The sequence below is a fragment of the Onychomys torridus genome, chromosome 6 (genome assembly GCF_903995425.1).
Source record: "Onychomys torridus chromosome 6, mOncTor1.1, whole genome shotgun sequence".
NCBI lineage: Eukaryota > Metazoa > Chordata > Mammalia > Rodentia > Cricetidae > Onychomys > Onychomys torridus.
The window spans coordinates 89,693,403-89,711,457 of record NC_050448.1 but is presented as its reverse complement, the minus strand read 5'-3'; the positions used below and the strand labels follow the sequence as shown (position 1 = coordinate 89,711,457).

The following is an 18,055-nucleotide window of genomic DNA, read 5'->3' as shown; positions in this document are numbered from 1 at the left end:
TGGAATTCCACAAGAAAAACTGCTCTGGTGATCCCCTGAGAGTGGCTGTGAAAGGGTCTGTCTCTTGACTGAATGACTGCTCCATCTGGAGCAGCTGAATGTTCTAATTGTAAAACACAATGTGCTACTCTGTCCTGATCTCCATTTATTTCAAGTGTTTTCATGTTCTTTTTCCACTTTAATTTCAAGACAGTTATAGATCACCACCGTGGGCAGGATCCAAAATTGGGACACAATATCTCTCCTTCTTTCCAGGGCTGGCAAGAAGAAGAAACACTGAAAGAAAGCAGAGTCAGCGCATGTGTGGAGTAGGAGGCTCAATTCAGTCTGCAGCTACTGCCCCAGCTAATTCAGCGCGGTGATGACAGGCTTAGCAGAGGGAATGTGGCCAGCCCTTGGAAGCACGCATGCTCTCCCTGCATCCTAGAAAGGGTTTTATTAGCAATGTCTGGTGCTAACAGAAACCACTAAGTGAAATTCACTTGGATTCCTTAAGCTGCTGTGGTTTATATTTTCTTCCAAATGAAAAGTGCTAGATTAATATTCCAGAAGTGTCTAGGAGTAGCTCCATAAAATAAAATACCCAGAAACTTGCATGAGTGTTCCCAAATGTCTGCTTCATGATATTTGGCATGGCTACTGGTGACAACCAAGTACATTTCCATACATACTTTGTCTTTGGTATTTCCACTAGCACATTCAACTAGTGAGGGTTTGAGTAGGCAAAGAATTATATAAGGAGCCTTGGAGCAATTTCATACACTGAGAGTAAAACTGACACATACATTATGCCAAGAAGCCGGCACGTTAACTTAAACCATTCCTAGTCTTGAGGGATGGTCTTTTCATTAGCAGAAAATAAAAATAATTTTAATTGCTAAAATCTCATTGGAACTCTAAACTAAATTGTTTTTTAATTATTTTAAGCTGTGCTAATGAGATGATAAAAATCATAGAATTAGATGTAGCTTTAGATACAGCATAATAATAATTTAGATAGTACTAGGTTAACTCAGTTTAGAGTCCTTCGTTGCTCCTTTTCTCTTATGGTGTCTATACCATCAATAAAACATCACAAATTTTTATGATGAAACAAAAGCTGGTGATTCTCGGCTTAGTAGAAAACATCACCTCTCTAGCTTATAATGGTAACTGTCTGTCCTTTTATGCCTTTGTGACCCTCGCAACCATCAAAACATGAATGAAGAAGTTGGGAAGAGCTTAGTCCAGAAGATGACTGTTGCATAACTAAGATGTGAGTCCAGTACCCAACACCCATAAGAACAGTGGACCCAGCAGCATGCATTTCTAACCCCAGTGCAAGGATGAAGAGACAGGTCGCTGTAGACCAGTGTGAGACTCTGTCACAAAAAAAAAAAAAAAAAAGGTGGATAGGTCCTGAGGACCAACACCCATAAAGTTGTCCTGGCTGTCCTATGGCCTCCAAATGTGCACATGCCTTCAAGTGCACTCCCAAATTGCCACACACTCATGAACCCTCTAGTATATCAATATGCACAAAGATTCATATATTCTCTCTCTCTCTCTCTCTCTCTCTCTCTCTCTCTCTCTCTCTCTCTCTCTCTGACATGCACATCACACACACACACACATACATACATGAATAAATAAAATTAAATTACATGAAAAACAAACAAATTAAATATTTGTGTTGAAGAAACCCAGCAAATATTCACAGAGCTGTTCATTTCTTTTCTTTATCTCATAGAAGCCTCCTGGTACTCTCTCACCTCCATCTCCTGTAAGGTTTTGCTTTCCGATATCCTGCAGCTGATCACATACTTGTCTCCTTCTGCTCCATGCAAATACACTATAGGGGCATGCTTCCCTCCACATTGTCATGCAAACAGGTGCTTACTTCCTGGGCTTTCTTTAGAACAACCTCTTCATAACAGACTGCCAAGTATGTTGTGCACTACTACACAGTGCATGACTTCCTTTGATGCAGTTTTATTCATAGAACTACCAGTACTTTGCATTTAAGCTTACATCTGTTTGGTCTACAAAACACTAACAATATTCAAATAAGCAAGTGTGGAGGGACTTTTCCTGCAATGTTCATGGCTATAACACCTCGCAACCTTAATAACTACCAGCAAAGTAGTAGATTGCATAGAAATACTATGGAATGAGTGCTCAGTTGTGATGAAATCCATGATTGTTCCTAACAAACTAAAGTGTATTTAGATACCAATGATTTTTGCATTCCAATTGTTATTATGTCATTTGATCTTAACAAATCTGTCATATTTTAATAGTCTCAGGGGAAGACCATAGAACTTGTGCACAGCAAACATCTACTAATAAATCCATGAATTAAAAATGAATCATGGCTCAGAGACCTAAACAAAACAGGACTAACAACAACAAAAAAAGTCAATGAAATGATTCCTAATGATATTCTGCCATACTCATGTGATCTGTGCCTAGCAACCCAGTCATCACAGAGGCTTCCTCCAGCAGCTGATGAGAACAGATACAGAGATTCACAGCTAAACACTAGGGGAGCTAGAGCAACTCCACCTAAGAAAGGGAGGAAGGATTGTAGGAGCCAGAGGGGTAAAGGACACCAGGATAACATGGCCCACAGAATGAACTAAGCAGGGCTCATAGGGGCTCAGACAGACTGAGCTGCAACCACCAGAGCAGTCATGGGTCTGCACCGGTCCTCTGCATGTGGCTCTTTAGCCTAGGGTTTTTGTTAGATTCCTAACAATGGGAGTGGGTGTGTCTCTGACTCTTTTGCCTACTCCTGGGACCTCTTTCCTCCTACTAGGTTGCTGAGCCCAGCCTTGATGTGAGGGTATATACCTAGTCTTATTGCATCTTGTTATGTTGAATTTGGTTGATACCACTTGGTGGGGGGTGGGGGGTGGACTGCCCTTTTCTGAATGGAAACTGAGGAGCAGTAGTTCTGGGGGAGAGGGGAGATAGGAGGGGATGGAGGGGAGCCTGCAGTTGGGAAGTATTATTTGAGAGAAGAGTAAATAAATGAAAGAAAACCAAAAGAAAAGTGAATGAATATGGCTACCTATTGATTTACTGAATATATTATCAAATAGTACTTTACCACTGTAGGGTATATCCATACAACTTCTTATCTATTTGATAATCACTCAAAATTATTTACTGAGCTATTCCTATTGTTATATTTTGATATTTGTTCAAACTTAAAACTACTATCAAATTGGATCAAGGTTACAGAGAGATGTTTTTCTAGTTAAAAAGACAGCATAAAGTAAAAATATTTCAATAATATGATGCATTAAAAATATCTTCTATACAACTAACCAGGAATGACCATGCCCAGTTGATAATTCTGCAACATAACCCCTGTACCTAAGACTTAGGGAGCATCACAAAAGAGTAGACAGAAGGATTATAAGAGCCAGACCTAGAACATTTGCTATAAGACAGAGTCTCATACATATTAGAAGGAATTGTACAGCTGAAATCTTAACAATAGTCACCTAAATAAGACCTGAACAGTGGCAATACCAGTTGACACGCCAATGTGCATGGGCGAATTCTCAGAAGGCACAAGTCCTAGAGGAAGAGCTACAGATGATTACTAGCTGCAAAGATAGCGAGGATCAGTCTTATTTAGGAACAAGCCTCATGACACGTGTTCTTTCCTTCGACTATGCCATTTCCAGGGATTGAACCAAGTGGACAGGCTTGGCTACAAGTGCCTTTATCCAGGGAACCGTCAGAACCACTGTTCTCGGATCCCAGTAGGAAAGAGGGATCTTTCTTTCTTATTTCAACTCCTAAAATTGTACAATTTAATTTTCTCTTGTCAACACTGCCCTGCTTTTCTCTCTGAACCACACAGGTTTTCTTGTTTCTTACTGATTCTTTTTTTCAACCTTTACCTGCGCAGACTTTGAAGTACACTACACCAATGTTGGGGATTATATGGTGGTCTTTTAGGGTGTTTTCCATCAATAGCCACTAGAAAGCACACTTCATAAAGGCTGTTGAATGATTAATGAAAATTTTCAGCACAGCTAACACTCTCTCACTGTGTAACTTACTTCCCATCAGCGATGTTAACTGTTGAGAAGAGGGGATAGTTTTCGGGGCTGGGTTTTCCAGTGTGGTCTTCAAATAGAAAAACAGGTGATCTCCCAACCTCCACACCAAGTTGCTGAATACCATGTTCATTATATATCGATAAAAGGAAAGACTGAATTCCTTTTTTGGGTTTTATTGTAAATAGTATTGAAAAATCTTCTGGAAAAATTCCACCTGAAAAGACAAAATTGAGTTAGAAAGTGCAGATTTCCAAATTGTTACTAGCTTACAGTTTTACCTGAACATTTTATATGGCCCTGATAACTAAATTCAAACAGGAAACAGTTAACTAATAGTATGGCTGGAGAGGGGATCATATCACTATCTAGTTTTCTCTTTATATTCATCCAAGTTAAGCCTCAAGGCCATTTATGTAAAGACTGGTTATGAGACACTGAGCCCATAGTCAGAAAACAAGATCATGCTATCAGTGCAATTTCAAACACAGCAGACACCCATTTAAAATGTTTAATTATCATTTTACATGTACTTTTAAATTATGTGAGCAGAGAGAGAATGTGCATGCAAACGCAGATGACTGTGAACTCTAAAGAGTGTGCATTCTTAGCTACTAAGTCACTCTCCTGTCCCTACTTTTATTATTTTAATTTTGTGTATCTGTGTGTGGATCCATGACAGCAGGTGTCTAAGGCAGCAAGGCACATCAGATTTTCTGGAACTGGAATTTCATTCAATCACCTAACAAGGGTGTGGGAACTAAAATCCACTCCTCTGCAAGAACAGTAAGGGCTCTGAACAGCAGAGGAATCTCTCTAGCCAACCCCACCCCAAAAAAATAATCCTCAAACATGTATTTAACCACTTCAGTTGACACAAGCTTTGTCCACACTGTTCCCACGCATGCTCTTTGTGAAAAGACACTGTAGTAAGGTAATACAAAAGCATTGCTTTCATCGTATATGTGAACACTTAAGGAGATTTTTGATCACACAGTTTAGTTTCACTATTGAAAAGCAAGCCACTGAAAACCAGAACTATTAGGTATGAAGGCTTACCTTCACCATTTTTTTCTCTTTCTATAATCTTATCTCAAGTACCTAGCCTACTGCCTGTACTGTATTTGTCCATAATAACCATCATGATTATCACAGATTCAGCCACAACTCTTAAAATGGGTTTTTAATATAAACAGGTGTTGCTTTCATTAATATATAAAATAGCATAATAACAATTATCTTAAGAGTTTAAAATTTTTTCAATATTTTTCCAAGCAAAATATATCTTTCAAAAATATTTTTATGTTTTAATGGTGATGATGAATCAATGGTATTCTTTATAATGATTTTCAAATACATCATATGATTTAATCCAGTGCCTTAGATGGTTAGGCATTGCTACCTAACTAAATCCCTGAATCTATCCAACTCATCTATGAATTGAGCTTAAATATCCTCCTCCTTTGATGGTTATGAAGATGTATATGAAGATGTAAGTCAATATACAGTTTTTTACAAGATATTTATATCAGTATTCAAAAGATGGTAATGAGAATTTGAAAAAAAACAGCTTTATTTAATATAAAGTGCACATTTTCAGATCTTCCAATTTAAAGTGTCATCCTGGAGCTTTGGAGAACATATATTTTCATTCTGCAACACTATATTAATCTTTCTTCCTGATAGAACTCCCTACTTTCAGTGATGACTACTGAAGTGTCCAGTCCTCCAGCTGTATTCTTCAGGAAATGCACCGCTTTATAAATAATGTTCACTATTTTGGTATTTATAATGGTGATATTACTAACACTATTTTCAAATTATCATTAATGCATAATTTGCAGGAAGTTCTCCTCTCCAAGAAGGAATGTATGTGAGATGCATATCATAGGAGTCTCTTACTGGAAATGGTTATTGCTAAAGCCATAGGCCAGAACACAAGAGTGCTAACTGGGATAAAACATTTATACAGATAAGTTCTGTTAACTGGAGTGGAAGAAGATTGCACAAGCATACACAATGCTCATTCTCCATGAAGAAACAATCAAACACCAAATTAATTAAATTAACTACCATGACCTTGAGATAATGAGTCAATTATAAAAATATTATAAACTGTATCTTATTTAGTATTTCTAATACAGTTCCATTAGTCCACGTTTCTCTGTTTTATTTTCTGTTCAAAATTATTGTTTTCCTACTAGATATGGAAGATATATAGTTAAATGAAAAAGTAAAAGTAACATTACTATTATTTATAAAAATTAAAGTGAATTTCAAATTCTATGGACTTAATATTTTAAGAAATTTTAACCTTTAACTTTTAAGTACAATTTTTCATTTTAGTATTTTGTGTCAATATATTGCTTTTGTTCACTAAACTCAATGAAAATATGAAAATTTTAATGAGTACCCAAAATAAATGTGTTTTCAAAATACCTTTCATAGAACATGCTATGGTGGTTCTTCAGGAAGGTAAGACAGAAAGTTCACTAGTTTGAGGGCAGGCTTGAACTGCATAGTGAGGCCCTGTCTGGCCCACTCCTCATAGAAGAAAGAAAGAAAAGAAAAGAAGAGAGGAGAGGAGAAGAGAAGAAAAGAAAGAGAGAAAGAGGGAGGAAGGAAGGAAAGACAGGAGGAGAAAGAGAGAAAATCAAAAAAAGAGGCAAAGAAAGAAACAAAGGAAGGAAGGAAGGAAGAGGATAAGGAGCACAATGTCCTTCCAAGGAAATAATATTTTATTTATAACATTTAATTCCTTTATCATATTTGCTGACTGATTTAAAAACTGATGTATAATGTCAGCTCTTCAGAAAGTGAAAGAATGGAGAATTTAAATGTTAACATTTTGGGAAGATACTAACACAGCAAATGAAATCTGACCAAATATGAAGTATTGACCTTGTATCACAATAATTAAATATAATTGGTCAAATTAAATAACATCTGTGAAACTCAGTTTACATTTAAATAGGAACAAGGGCACCAAGTTGAAGGCTAAAGAATTGGCATGTATAATCTTCAAGAATGTGTAGTGGGTTGCCTACTTAGATAATGTGATATCAGGAATTCTCATTTCTGCACTCAGTGATCTTTTCCTACAATATCATGACTTCAACATAATTAACATTACTAGACCAAACAGTCTCTCAAAAATGAAATAAAAGATTTTCCCAGAACTTTATCAGTATCACATAAAAATCTGCCAGCTAAAGTCTTATAAAAATCTCTAATCCCTGAATTCTGGGTGTTTGTAAGAGTGACTAGTTGTATGTCTCAGTCACTTACTATTTTACCTCTGTGAGGAGATACCATGACCATGGCAACTTATAATTGAAAGCAATTAATTGCTTGATTTCAGAGAGTTAGGCCACGATCTTTATGGAGGGTAACACGGCAGCAGGAAGGCAGAGCACTGGAGCAGTAGCTGAGAGCTTATATCCGACCCACAAGTTGGCAGAAGAGAGAGTGAAATTAGGCCTGTTGTAGGCTTTTGAAACCTCAAAGCACACTCCCAGTGACACATCTCCTCTAACAAGGCCCCACCTCCTCACCCATCTTAAACAGTTCCACTAACTGGGAACAACCATTCAAATGAATCAATCTATGGAGACGATTCACAGTCAAACTACCACCACACTGTATTAAACTTGTCAAAAGAATAATGTGCAAAAAACAATCCCAAAGAACATCTACCAAAAACATATTTCTTTGAAAGGAAATAGTTACAGTAATGTTAGGAAAAAGAGTACTAAGTTTGTCTTAATTTATATAACTGTTAAATTAACCTAACCAGTCACTAATGGTAATGGTTTCCTTCAGTCTCCATCCATGAATATAGGATGGTCATAAAATACTGCCTTCCCAATATTACTATGCATTGCAGACATGATGAATTATTAAATTTCTAAAAATAAGCATATTCTGTTACCAGGCTAAATTAGTAACTGAAAGTGAGTTGTTTTCAATACATTACTGGTGATTACAATGTCTTTGCTTTTTGCTATATGAAAAATTGTATTCCATGCTATAACTGGATATTATGTAGCACAACAGAAAGACTAATAAGCTAAGAGAGAATAAAGGTAATAAATAAAAACAAGATTAACGGCAACAGGAGCAGAGATAAAGTGAACCTACCTGGAAATAGCTGTTTCGTTGGGGCGCTGATTTGTGCTTCGTCCGTAACTCTATAAGCAATATCTGCATCTCTAGAATTCTTCCTGTTTGTACAAAATCCTGTTGTTTTAGATATTCCCACTGGAGAATTGTGAAAATCTAGTGCTTTTAGTATATCAACTGGAGCAGCTGAAAAATAAGGGAAAAGTTTAACACAATAATTGAATGGTTAAATATAAAAATACTTTCAGTTTCAGTATTTAATTATTAAATTTGTTATTGGACAATTCTATACTTACAATGCATTCTGATTGCTTTTTTCCCCCTACCTTCTCTTATCCCCAGTTCTGTCGATCCTTCTTCATCCCTACCAGTCCTTTTCTCAGGTTTTGTGATCTATTTACTTTAACCAGGGTCACCTATATGACCATTGGTTTGAACTATCCTCTGGAGCTAGATGGATCATTGATGGTTACAGAACTGAAGTCAATGATACCTTCTCCTCTTCCTGAACCCTATTGGTATCAAATGCTCCCTAACATGCATCCTCACTCTGTACTTTTATGAAATTCCTTATTCTAGGAATTTTAGAAAACTAATGAATTATCTCAAAACAAAGAAGTAGCATATAACTCCAAGACCCCAACAGCTACATGTCAAAAGAATTCAAAGTGTGTTCACTGTGGCATTATTCATTATAGCAATAGTCTGATACAATGTGAGTCCCCTATAAGATGTAAATGAATGAACAACATGTGATCCATACATATGATAGAATTCTATTCAGTCACTAAAATGAGTGAACTCCTGAGAGAGGAAATTATCTGACCAGCTCTGTGGGGTGCTGAATATGCTGACCCCATCACAGCATGGAAGAACTTCAAAACACTGAAGGTTCACTACACGGAATAAACCACAAAGACAGAGATAAAGACAAATTTAATTGCTTTGGACTTTCAAAATCCCTGGTTCAAAACAATGCATTTAATCCACTTTGTCAATACATGAATCAAGTGGAGTAGTGCTTGTTTGCAAATGAATATTAAAGCCCATAATGTCAACATTCTTAAGATGTATTGGCTTTTGTCTGTATTCAAAAACAAACAAAAATGTTCCAATTACTCCATGTGCTGGCAGATTTGTCATTAAGCATGTCTGAAATATAACCCTTAAAATATTTAGATTCTAATGGAGTCAGTTGTAAATGTTTCAGTAAATAGATAAGAAGTCATGTCTACTTTTAGGAGTGTACAAAAGCTGCTATGTTGTTCATTTATGACTGAAAGTTCTAGCTAATATAAAACACTGCAATAGTGAGCTGTTACCAGGTACTACCGCCACACTGTACCTCTTAGAATGTTGTTTATGCAAGGAAGGACTTGGTCAGAGAGAAATTGGGATTGATTCCAGAATCAGGGAGCTAGCCTCATCATATCTCAAAGGACAGTCTTAACCAGCATCTGGCTCTTCAAGAATTATCATTTCAGTAAACATTTACTTACTATAGCACTCAACTTGTCACAGAATGTGCAAATGAGTAACTGAATGAAAGTTGTGAAATGTGTGTGCATGATCATTCCCTTAGTTTATTAACTCATGGAGGACTGACTTCTACATCTGTAGACACACACAGGAGGAGCTTTACAGACCCTGCCTTATATGGTGCCATGAATACAGTTTCCTCTAATAACAAACTTGTGTGCACCTATAGCATGTAGCTGACAAATGAAAATCCATGTACTATTCAATATAGCAAATAGTGTTTATAATTATTGGAAGGAAAATATCTTTGTGGAAATAAGACAGCCTCAAGGGAGCAAATATAGGGGACTTTTAGGTCAAACTTTGAATATTTGTTTCAAAATCTGAGTAGTATTTGAAAACTTTGTTTTCATTAGTTTAGCTGGGTTCTTTGTTTTGTTTTGTTTCTTTTTTTTTTTTTTTTCTTTTCTTTTTTGGTTTTTTGAGACAGGGTTTCTCTGTGTAGTTTTGGTGCCTGTCCTGGATCTAGCTCTGTAGACCAGGCTGGCCTCGAACTCACAGAGATCCACCTGGCTCTGCCTCCCGAGTGCTGGGATTAAAGGTGTGCCTCACCATGACCCTGCCTAAGAGCTGTTTTTGAGCAATTCTTGCTGTCTTATTTCCTCATGTGATAAAACTAAGAAAATAGTATTTATACTAAGAGCCAAGTCCAGAGACCCTAATGCGTGCCTTGTGACCAGGCTAGTTCTTTACAGGCTCAAACCTTCACAAATTCCATGTCCTTTCCTGCTTTGCAGAGGGGAAAACTGCTCATCAAAGACTAAGTTGAGGGTATTCTCAGGTCCTGTGTAAATTTCAAGCCTCCTTTTTCCACCCCCAATCTTGATGTAATAACCCACAGACAAAAACTACAAAAGAAAACTTGAAACGTTCTTAAAATAGCCTGTAATTATCGTAAGCCAGCTAATTGAATCCTGATGTTGATACTTACTTTCGGTTAAACTCAATTTACCTTTCAGGATATAAATTACTTTGAAAGAGAAGGTGCCTGAAAACACAGAATATTATCTGCTTTTTTTTTTTTTATTCTTCTTGCTTGAAGTTGAGCAAGACTTCAGAGCAGACATGAATAGAGGCTAGAAGGCTGTAATCCTATGATAATTGGGCATCAATAAACAATACACAGGTTGGAGCCCCTTTCCCTTTCTTCACAGTGACTCTAACACAGGGTATCTACAAGCACATAAACACTTAAACCTTTCCAATTTGCAATGAGTGTAGTAAGAGCATCCTCCCATTGCTAGATTCAATGTAGAGGTGCTACCATTAATTTCTGACAAATTTCTCTGTAGGGAAAGGATGTAATATCACCATTTGGCCCTAATTCACATCTTAAAAAAGAAAGTTTCAATTTAATTCATTTTTCTAAAAAGGAATCCCATTCTTTTTATAAAGATAAAATTCAGCTAAAAATATCTGTTGTCTTCTTTTTCTTTCTACTGAACTGATTGATAATTTAAATCATTTTGAAATTCTACCTTGTTTCTTGATCTTGTCATACTGACAGCCACAGTATTTACTAAACTCTCATAATACAGGTTCTGTTGCTTTACACATATATGTTCAGCTATGTGCAAAAACCATGTTCTACCTTTCTTAACTGCAACTGTTTAAAGATTAAAAGCAATCACTACTTATGGATACTTCAGTGTATCTGAAAAAATGCAATTTCTAATATTCAAAGCTACTTATGGATACTTCAGTGTATCTGAAAAAATGCAATTTCTAATATTCAAAGCTACTCTTAGTCCTAGTATTTTATTTCTATTTCATACCACCATCATTAATCATTTTCTGGCATATCTAATTCAGTACAGTATTATATTCAGCAATTTTGCCTTGTCTTCTAGTGTATACTGTTGTTTATCAAACAGAGACATAGGATATAAGAGCCCAATCATTACTCCAGAAACCATCTAAAAAGTGTCCATGCTTTCCCCATCCATCTGCATTCCACCGCTTGATTGAGCCTCCTAAATTTCATGTTCAAGCAACTCTACTGCTTAAATTCCTTCAGTGAACCCCACTGACTTCCAGATGGCATCCACATTCCGCATTCCTTGCAGAGAAAATCTTGATGATCTGGTCATACCCAATTTTTCTCCTAATTCCTACCCTCACCACACCCCAGTGCCTGTCTATTCTGATATTTCACTGACCCAGAAATACCACCATAGTCAGGACTGTAGAAATAATAGTTGAGACTGTATAGAAAAAAAAAATCACCAAATACTTTTGTCTATTTGGGGCTTTATATATCCTTACCTACTATCTGAAACAATTAACACCACTTTGTCTGAGTAGGAAGTAGGAGCAAACCAAGGTGGTAACTGTGAATAGCATTGTCTCTCTCCTGAATCTTTGTGTGGTGTGCTTATCCTATCCTTGCACCATTCACACTTACTTGCCTCCCCTTTGATTTGTATTCCCTAATTAGAAGACAATAGATGTATACACAGAGATGTGCACCACACTCTCATACTCACACATACATGAGTCTGTATATAACACATAAACACACACACGCGCGCGCACACACACACACACATACACAGGCTATATAAAATCCTGAGCAAATGAGCAATGAAACTTTATGGAAACAACTTTCTCTAAGGGCCACATAACTTCTTATTAAGAAACAAGGCTTCACTGGGAGGTGGTGGCACACGCCTTTAATCCCAGCACTTGTGAGGCAGAGCCAGGCAGATCTCTGTGAGTTCAAGGCCAGCCTGGACCATAGAGTGAGATCCAGGACAGGCACCGAAACAGCACAAAGAAACTCTGTCTTAAAAAAAAGAAGGAGGAGGAGGAAGAGGAGGAGGAAGAGGAGGAGGAAGGAAGGAAGGAAGGAAGACTTCTAAAGGCCTTAACGGACTTTCTGTGTTCCCTTAGCCTCTTGGACATCCCCGTTAATTCAGCAGTTTGGTCCTACGTTTTTGATCCTTTCTGTTACCTGCAGCATCCGTCTGGACCACCTATCTAACATCTTTCAGTATTTTGATTGTGCTGTTCTATTTCTTCCATAAGCTTCCCCTATGCTGCTTAAGCTTGTGTGATATAAAGTTGGAAATTCTAACTGCTTCTGAGTTCTACCTCTGCCATTTAGTGTCTGTGGTGTGAACACACGGAAATATATTACTCTCTCTGTGCCACAGTTTCAAAACCAGTAAAATGGCAGTAACCAAAATCTTGACCTCCAAGACCTTTTTTGCCAACTGGATTTGTTACTACGACTTGGAGAACTGGCTTGGAATAGTGTTCTAAAGTAGTAACACTGCCTTCCTACATGGACTTTTATATGGTACCTGATATAAATATGATTTTACAATTTACATGGTAGAAGACTTTGTTAAACTTGAGAACTGTATACAATTAAAATGTAGTATCCACCTATGAAGTCTTAGAAAAAGTTACACTCATTCACTTAGCTGTTACCCACAGCTCTTTTTACACATTAAAGCCAGTTCTCCATGGCTTCAACAAAGTCTAGACAGCTCACAAAAATCAAAGTATCTGTAATTTTTTGCTTTGTTATCTTTGCTTGTGGTCTCTCTCTCTCTCTCTCTCTCTCTCTCTCTCTCTCTCTCTCTCTCTCTCTCTCTCTCTCTCTCTGGCTTGAGATTGGACTGGGATTTGGGCCTCACACATTCCAAGCACTCAGTTGACCTATAACCCTGTTCCTCTTTTCTTTTTGTTTGCTGAACAACATCTTACCAATGTGAATAGGCCGGCTTTGAACTCACTTTATTTTCCAGAATGGCCCTCAATTTACAGTCCTTCTTATTTTGCCTACTGAATACCTCAGATTACAGGCCTATACCACCATATCAGCCTAAAATACATTTCTTCTAGACATTAGACACACCAAAAATAATTTTTTGCTTTTCTCAGATGAATCTAACACACAGCCAGTGATGAAATCTGGTATATAGAGATATAGTAAACATTTTCATCTAAATCTACAATGCAGAATCATTCAGGAAATCTTCCTCCTTCGTGTAGGTTATGGGACCCTCTTGTAGTGCCTCATGCTCTCCCAGATAACACACTCAATTGTATTGTTTAATTATATCATTGTGACTCTACATTATACGCATTCAGATATGGATTAAGTCACAGAATCATCTTCCTGATGCACATCACCTAATCTTTCCTCTTTCCTCTCCTTCCTTGACCCCATACCCCAAATAACTAAAATTTAATAGATTAAAAAATAATTTAAAAAATATTTTCTGATGACTTTGAGATATAGTATTGAACCATGAGAGAAAGTGGTCATATATTATAATTTACTGACTACCAATATTCTTTTTTTTTTTTTTTTTTGAGCTGAGGATCGAACCCAGGGCCTTGTGCTTGCTAGGCAAGCAATCTACCACTGAGCTAAATCCCCACCTGACTACTAATATACTAACAGTTTTCAAAACTCATGAGTCCTTAACAACAGTTAATTATCTGCCAACTGTATAAGTAATTAATACCTCAATTTCTGTAGCTGTAACTGTTCAAGTTCTAACTCAAGCTAAGAAACTATTATTAAGCTAAGAATTTTAGCTTATATAATTATATTTTAGCTTATATAATTATAACATATAATTAAGCAAACTATTATCAAGCTAAGAAGCATAACATACATGTATGTTAACGTGCATACCTGTGCATGTGGCTGTGTGTGCATATGTGTGTGTGAGACATAGGTTAAAACAGCATGGCTTTCTCTAACAGTCTCATTATATTTGCAGACAAGGTCTCTCCCTGAACTCAGAGCTTACTGATTCAGAGTGGGGCTGGCTAGCTGTTGAACTCCTTGGATCCACCTGTCTCTATATGCCCTTACCATATGTAGAAGTTAAAATTCACCCCCTGCACCCAAAGTTTACATGTGTGCTGAGGGTCTAAGCTCTGGTTCTTCATGCTGTATAGCAAGTACTCTCTTCATTAAGTGATTTCTCCAATCCCAGCAGTTAAATTACTTTGTATAAACTACTTAAAACCTCCCCATGTTACTTTATCCAACTTAACCTCATTATAATTAATTAGCATTATAGTGAATTTTAATCCCAGAGAAAAGAGACTGAAACATATAAATACTCATCAAAAATTACTTCTATAATGATTGCTTTCTGAAAATCCCAAACTTCCTGAACATTTCTAACAACTCCATTAATTACAATCCATGTTTCCCTAAGCCATAATTAAGCTGATTCCTGTTATCTGCATTTACTGACCTCATTGGAAAATACTTTTTGCAGGAGAGAAGAATAATAAATGGTTTTATATCTCTAACTATTGACAATATATACTCCACAAAAATTATGCCATTGGTTGCCTCCCAGAACTTGAAGGTAGAACTCTACTGCAGGAGATATCACACACCAGATATAGGACTTGGAGGAATTAACCTGAAATTGACCTGAAATCTTCCTCCTTGAGAACAAGCTCTCATAGTAGTCAAAGATTATATGCAAGCAGTTATGGGAAAAAAAATAAGCAGTAGCAGCACCCATCTGTAAAGCCTATGCCCACAACCATGAGCGATCCAGCAAAACCCCCATTAGTGCAACAGTGACACTTATTTTATCTTGGGTGTAACCAATGGCTGAGTAATTGGACTTAATGCCTGCTCCATAAGTGAGAATCCATACCTGGTACTTTAAATGTGACTAACTACTCATGCCAGGTGAGGTCATAGACACACAGATAAGTATAGATCTTATACCTCATCAAAGAGGCTTCTTTTTGCAGCAAATGGAGCCCAGATATAAATATTCAGTTTCAAAACTTGGAACAGTCATCCTGAGTGAGGTAACCCAGACTCAAAAAGACAAATATTACATGTTATATTTTACATGTAAATGTTAGCTTTTAATTTTTACATATGTGTGTTTAAGTCCAAATAACCACAGAGGTTAGGTAGTGAAAAGGGATCAGGGCAGAAGAGGAGATCTTCCAAGAAAGAGGAAATAGAGCACAGTGTTACAAAGAGTAAGGGGGGAAACTGGATTAGTAGGATAAATTGGGAGGGGAATGAGAAGACAGAATGATGGAGAGACTATGAGGAGAGACAACCAGCACTGAAGGCCATTTGAAAACCATATGGATACACACTACTGCAGAAGCTTTCTAAATTATACATGCATACATGAAAAGACTGTAAATGAGGTCACTGTAAAATGGAGGATATAGAACCACAACTAGATATCTTATGGCATCAATTAAAACCTCCAGTGCCAGGAATAGATTATGTCTCATTGAATAATTAGCCAGAAGTGTCCCATAAACCAAATCCCCAAACATCACAGGATATTGCCAAAGCTACTGGTTATTCTCTGTAACCTGATGACATAGCCCTACTGCTGAAGAAAACACTTACTTATGTTGTAGAAGATGGAAAAATCATTCTAGTGCCTGGCCAGAAATTTCACTCCTGTTGAGTAAAGTCTATGGTGCCAGAAGGTACTTTGTAAGACTATTACTAGATAGCTGGGTGGCGGTGGCACACGCCTTTAATCCCAGCATGTGGGAGGCAGAGCCAGGTGGAACTCTGTGAGTTCTAGGCCAACTTGGTCTACAGAGTGAGATTCAGGACAGGTACCAACACTACACAAAGAAACCTTGTCTCAAAAAGAAAGAAAGAAAGAAAGAAAGAAAGAAAGAAAGAAAGAAAGAAAGAAAGAAAGAAAGAAAGTGTTACCAGAGAAGGTAATGATTAATATCGCCCAGTTATAAACTCTCCAATTTATATCAGCAAATTGCATGGAGGATATATTGGTACAATGGTAGCACAAATGTTACGGGAATAACTAACCACTTTTTGATAGGATGTAAGGCCCCCTCCATGAGATGGCAACCCATACCCAATGTTGCTATAGTGGACAAGAACCGGAGACTGAATTGGTCCTGAGTCTAGGGGAAAACACAAGGACTCACAACTGAAAAATGTGCAGAGAGCATGAGAGTTTGGAGTACTCACTTCCAAATTAAATGACTTTACAAACCCCTCCCCTCAAGGATCAGGATCTATGCAGAAGAGGAGGTGGAAAGACTGTAAGAGCCAGAGGTGATGAATGACTTCAAGGAAACAGTGTCTTCCAGACACAACAGGACTAACACGTATATGAACTCACAGAGATTGCAACAGTATACACAAGGATCAAACCAAACAAAATCCCAGTACCGAGAAGGGGAAATGAACACAAAATCTTACCCCTAACCAAGAATCTATTTGCAATTGATACCTCCAAGACTAGGGAAAATCAGTTTCCCCCCAATGCAGTTTCACTGAGTCTATCGACCACATTTAAGAGTAGTTGGCCAACACAAAACAGACTACTCCCTTGTTATGTGTGTGTGCACTATTGGTCTTGGTAATTTTTGGTCTTACTGATATTCTTTCCTTTTTAAAATTTATTTGTTTTGATTTTGGTTTGTTTCTTTGGTATTATTGTTGCTTTCCTAGATTTCTTGAGAGAGAGAGAGAGAGAGAGAGAGAGAGAGAGAGAGAGAGAGAGAGAACATGAAGTTACATGAGTTAGGAGGTGGGTAGGATGTAGGAAGAACATAGAAAAAGGAAAAGTATATGATTGAAATACTTGATTAAAATTGCTTGAAAAAATAATTATTTTAAAAAAGAAATCTACAACTGATCAAAATTCTGAAAACAGCTGGGCACTAGATTCCCAGCCTGATTTGATGAGTTTACAACAAAACCCTCACACCTAAGGCTCAGAGAACATCACAGAAGAGGGGACAGAAAGATTGTTGTTAGAGCTGGAGAAGCAGCCTATCTCCTGAGAGGTAGTGTTTCTGTATAGACAGGGAAGCTTCTCACGCAAAATCTCAAAAATGAACTCCCTAAATACAACCTGCAGAACAAAACCAGTTCACAGGCCAACCTGGAGGGACAAATTATACAAGTCTTTGCCCTTAGATGAAAGGCTACAGGCAATTAATGGCTGCTGACAGAGAAAGTCTTTTGTAGAGATTAACCCCAGATAAGCTATCCATTCCTAACACATGTGTGTGTGATAGTTTTATATTTTAATATAATATTTATATACTTCTTTAAATATTTTATATGTATTTAAACAAAAAAGGTCATGAGTGTGAAGGGCACTGTGAGAGATATAGGAGGAGTTGGAAGTGAGATGAGGGAGGGAGGGATGGAAATATACAAATATAGTGATCATGTATAAAATTCTAAAAAGAAAATTATAAAAACACAGCAAAACAAAAGTATGCCCTGATGTTCCAGAATATATAACACTTAGGTTTTTTTTGGTTTGGGTTGGATTTTTTTTCTTTTGGTCTTAGATTTGGATTTTTTGCAAACACAAAAC

General features: G+C 37.1%; 1 protein-coding gene across 1 annotated transcript in view; it reads right to left on the bottom strand.

Annotated features, from left to right (window-relative positions):
• Col11a1 (collagen type XI alpha 1 chain) overlaps positions 1-18,055 on the bottom strand; it is a 181,596-nt gene that overhangs the window by 149,694 nt on the left and 13,847 nt on the right. Inside the window, exons 2-3 of the mRNA XM_036190104.1 lie at positions 8,196-8,363; positions 4,059-4,272 (exon numbers count right to left, since the gene is read on the bottom strand). Coding sequence (XP_036045997.1) covers positions 4,059-4,272; positions 8,196-8,363 — 382 coding nt within the window. The remainder of the gene's footprint in view (positions 1-4,058; positions 4,273-8,195; positions 8,364-18,055) is intronic.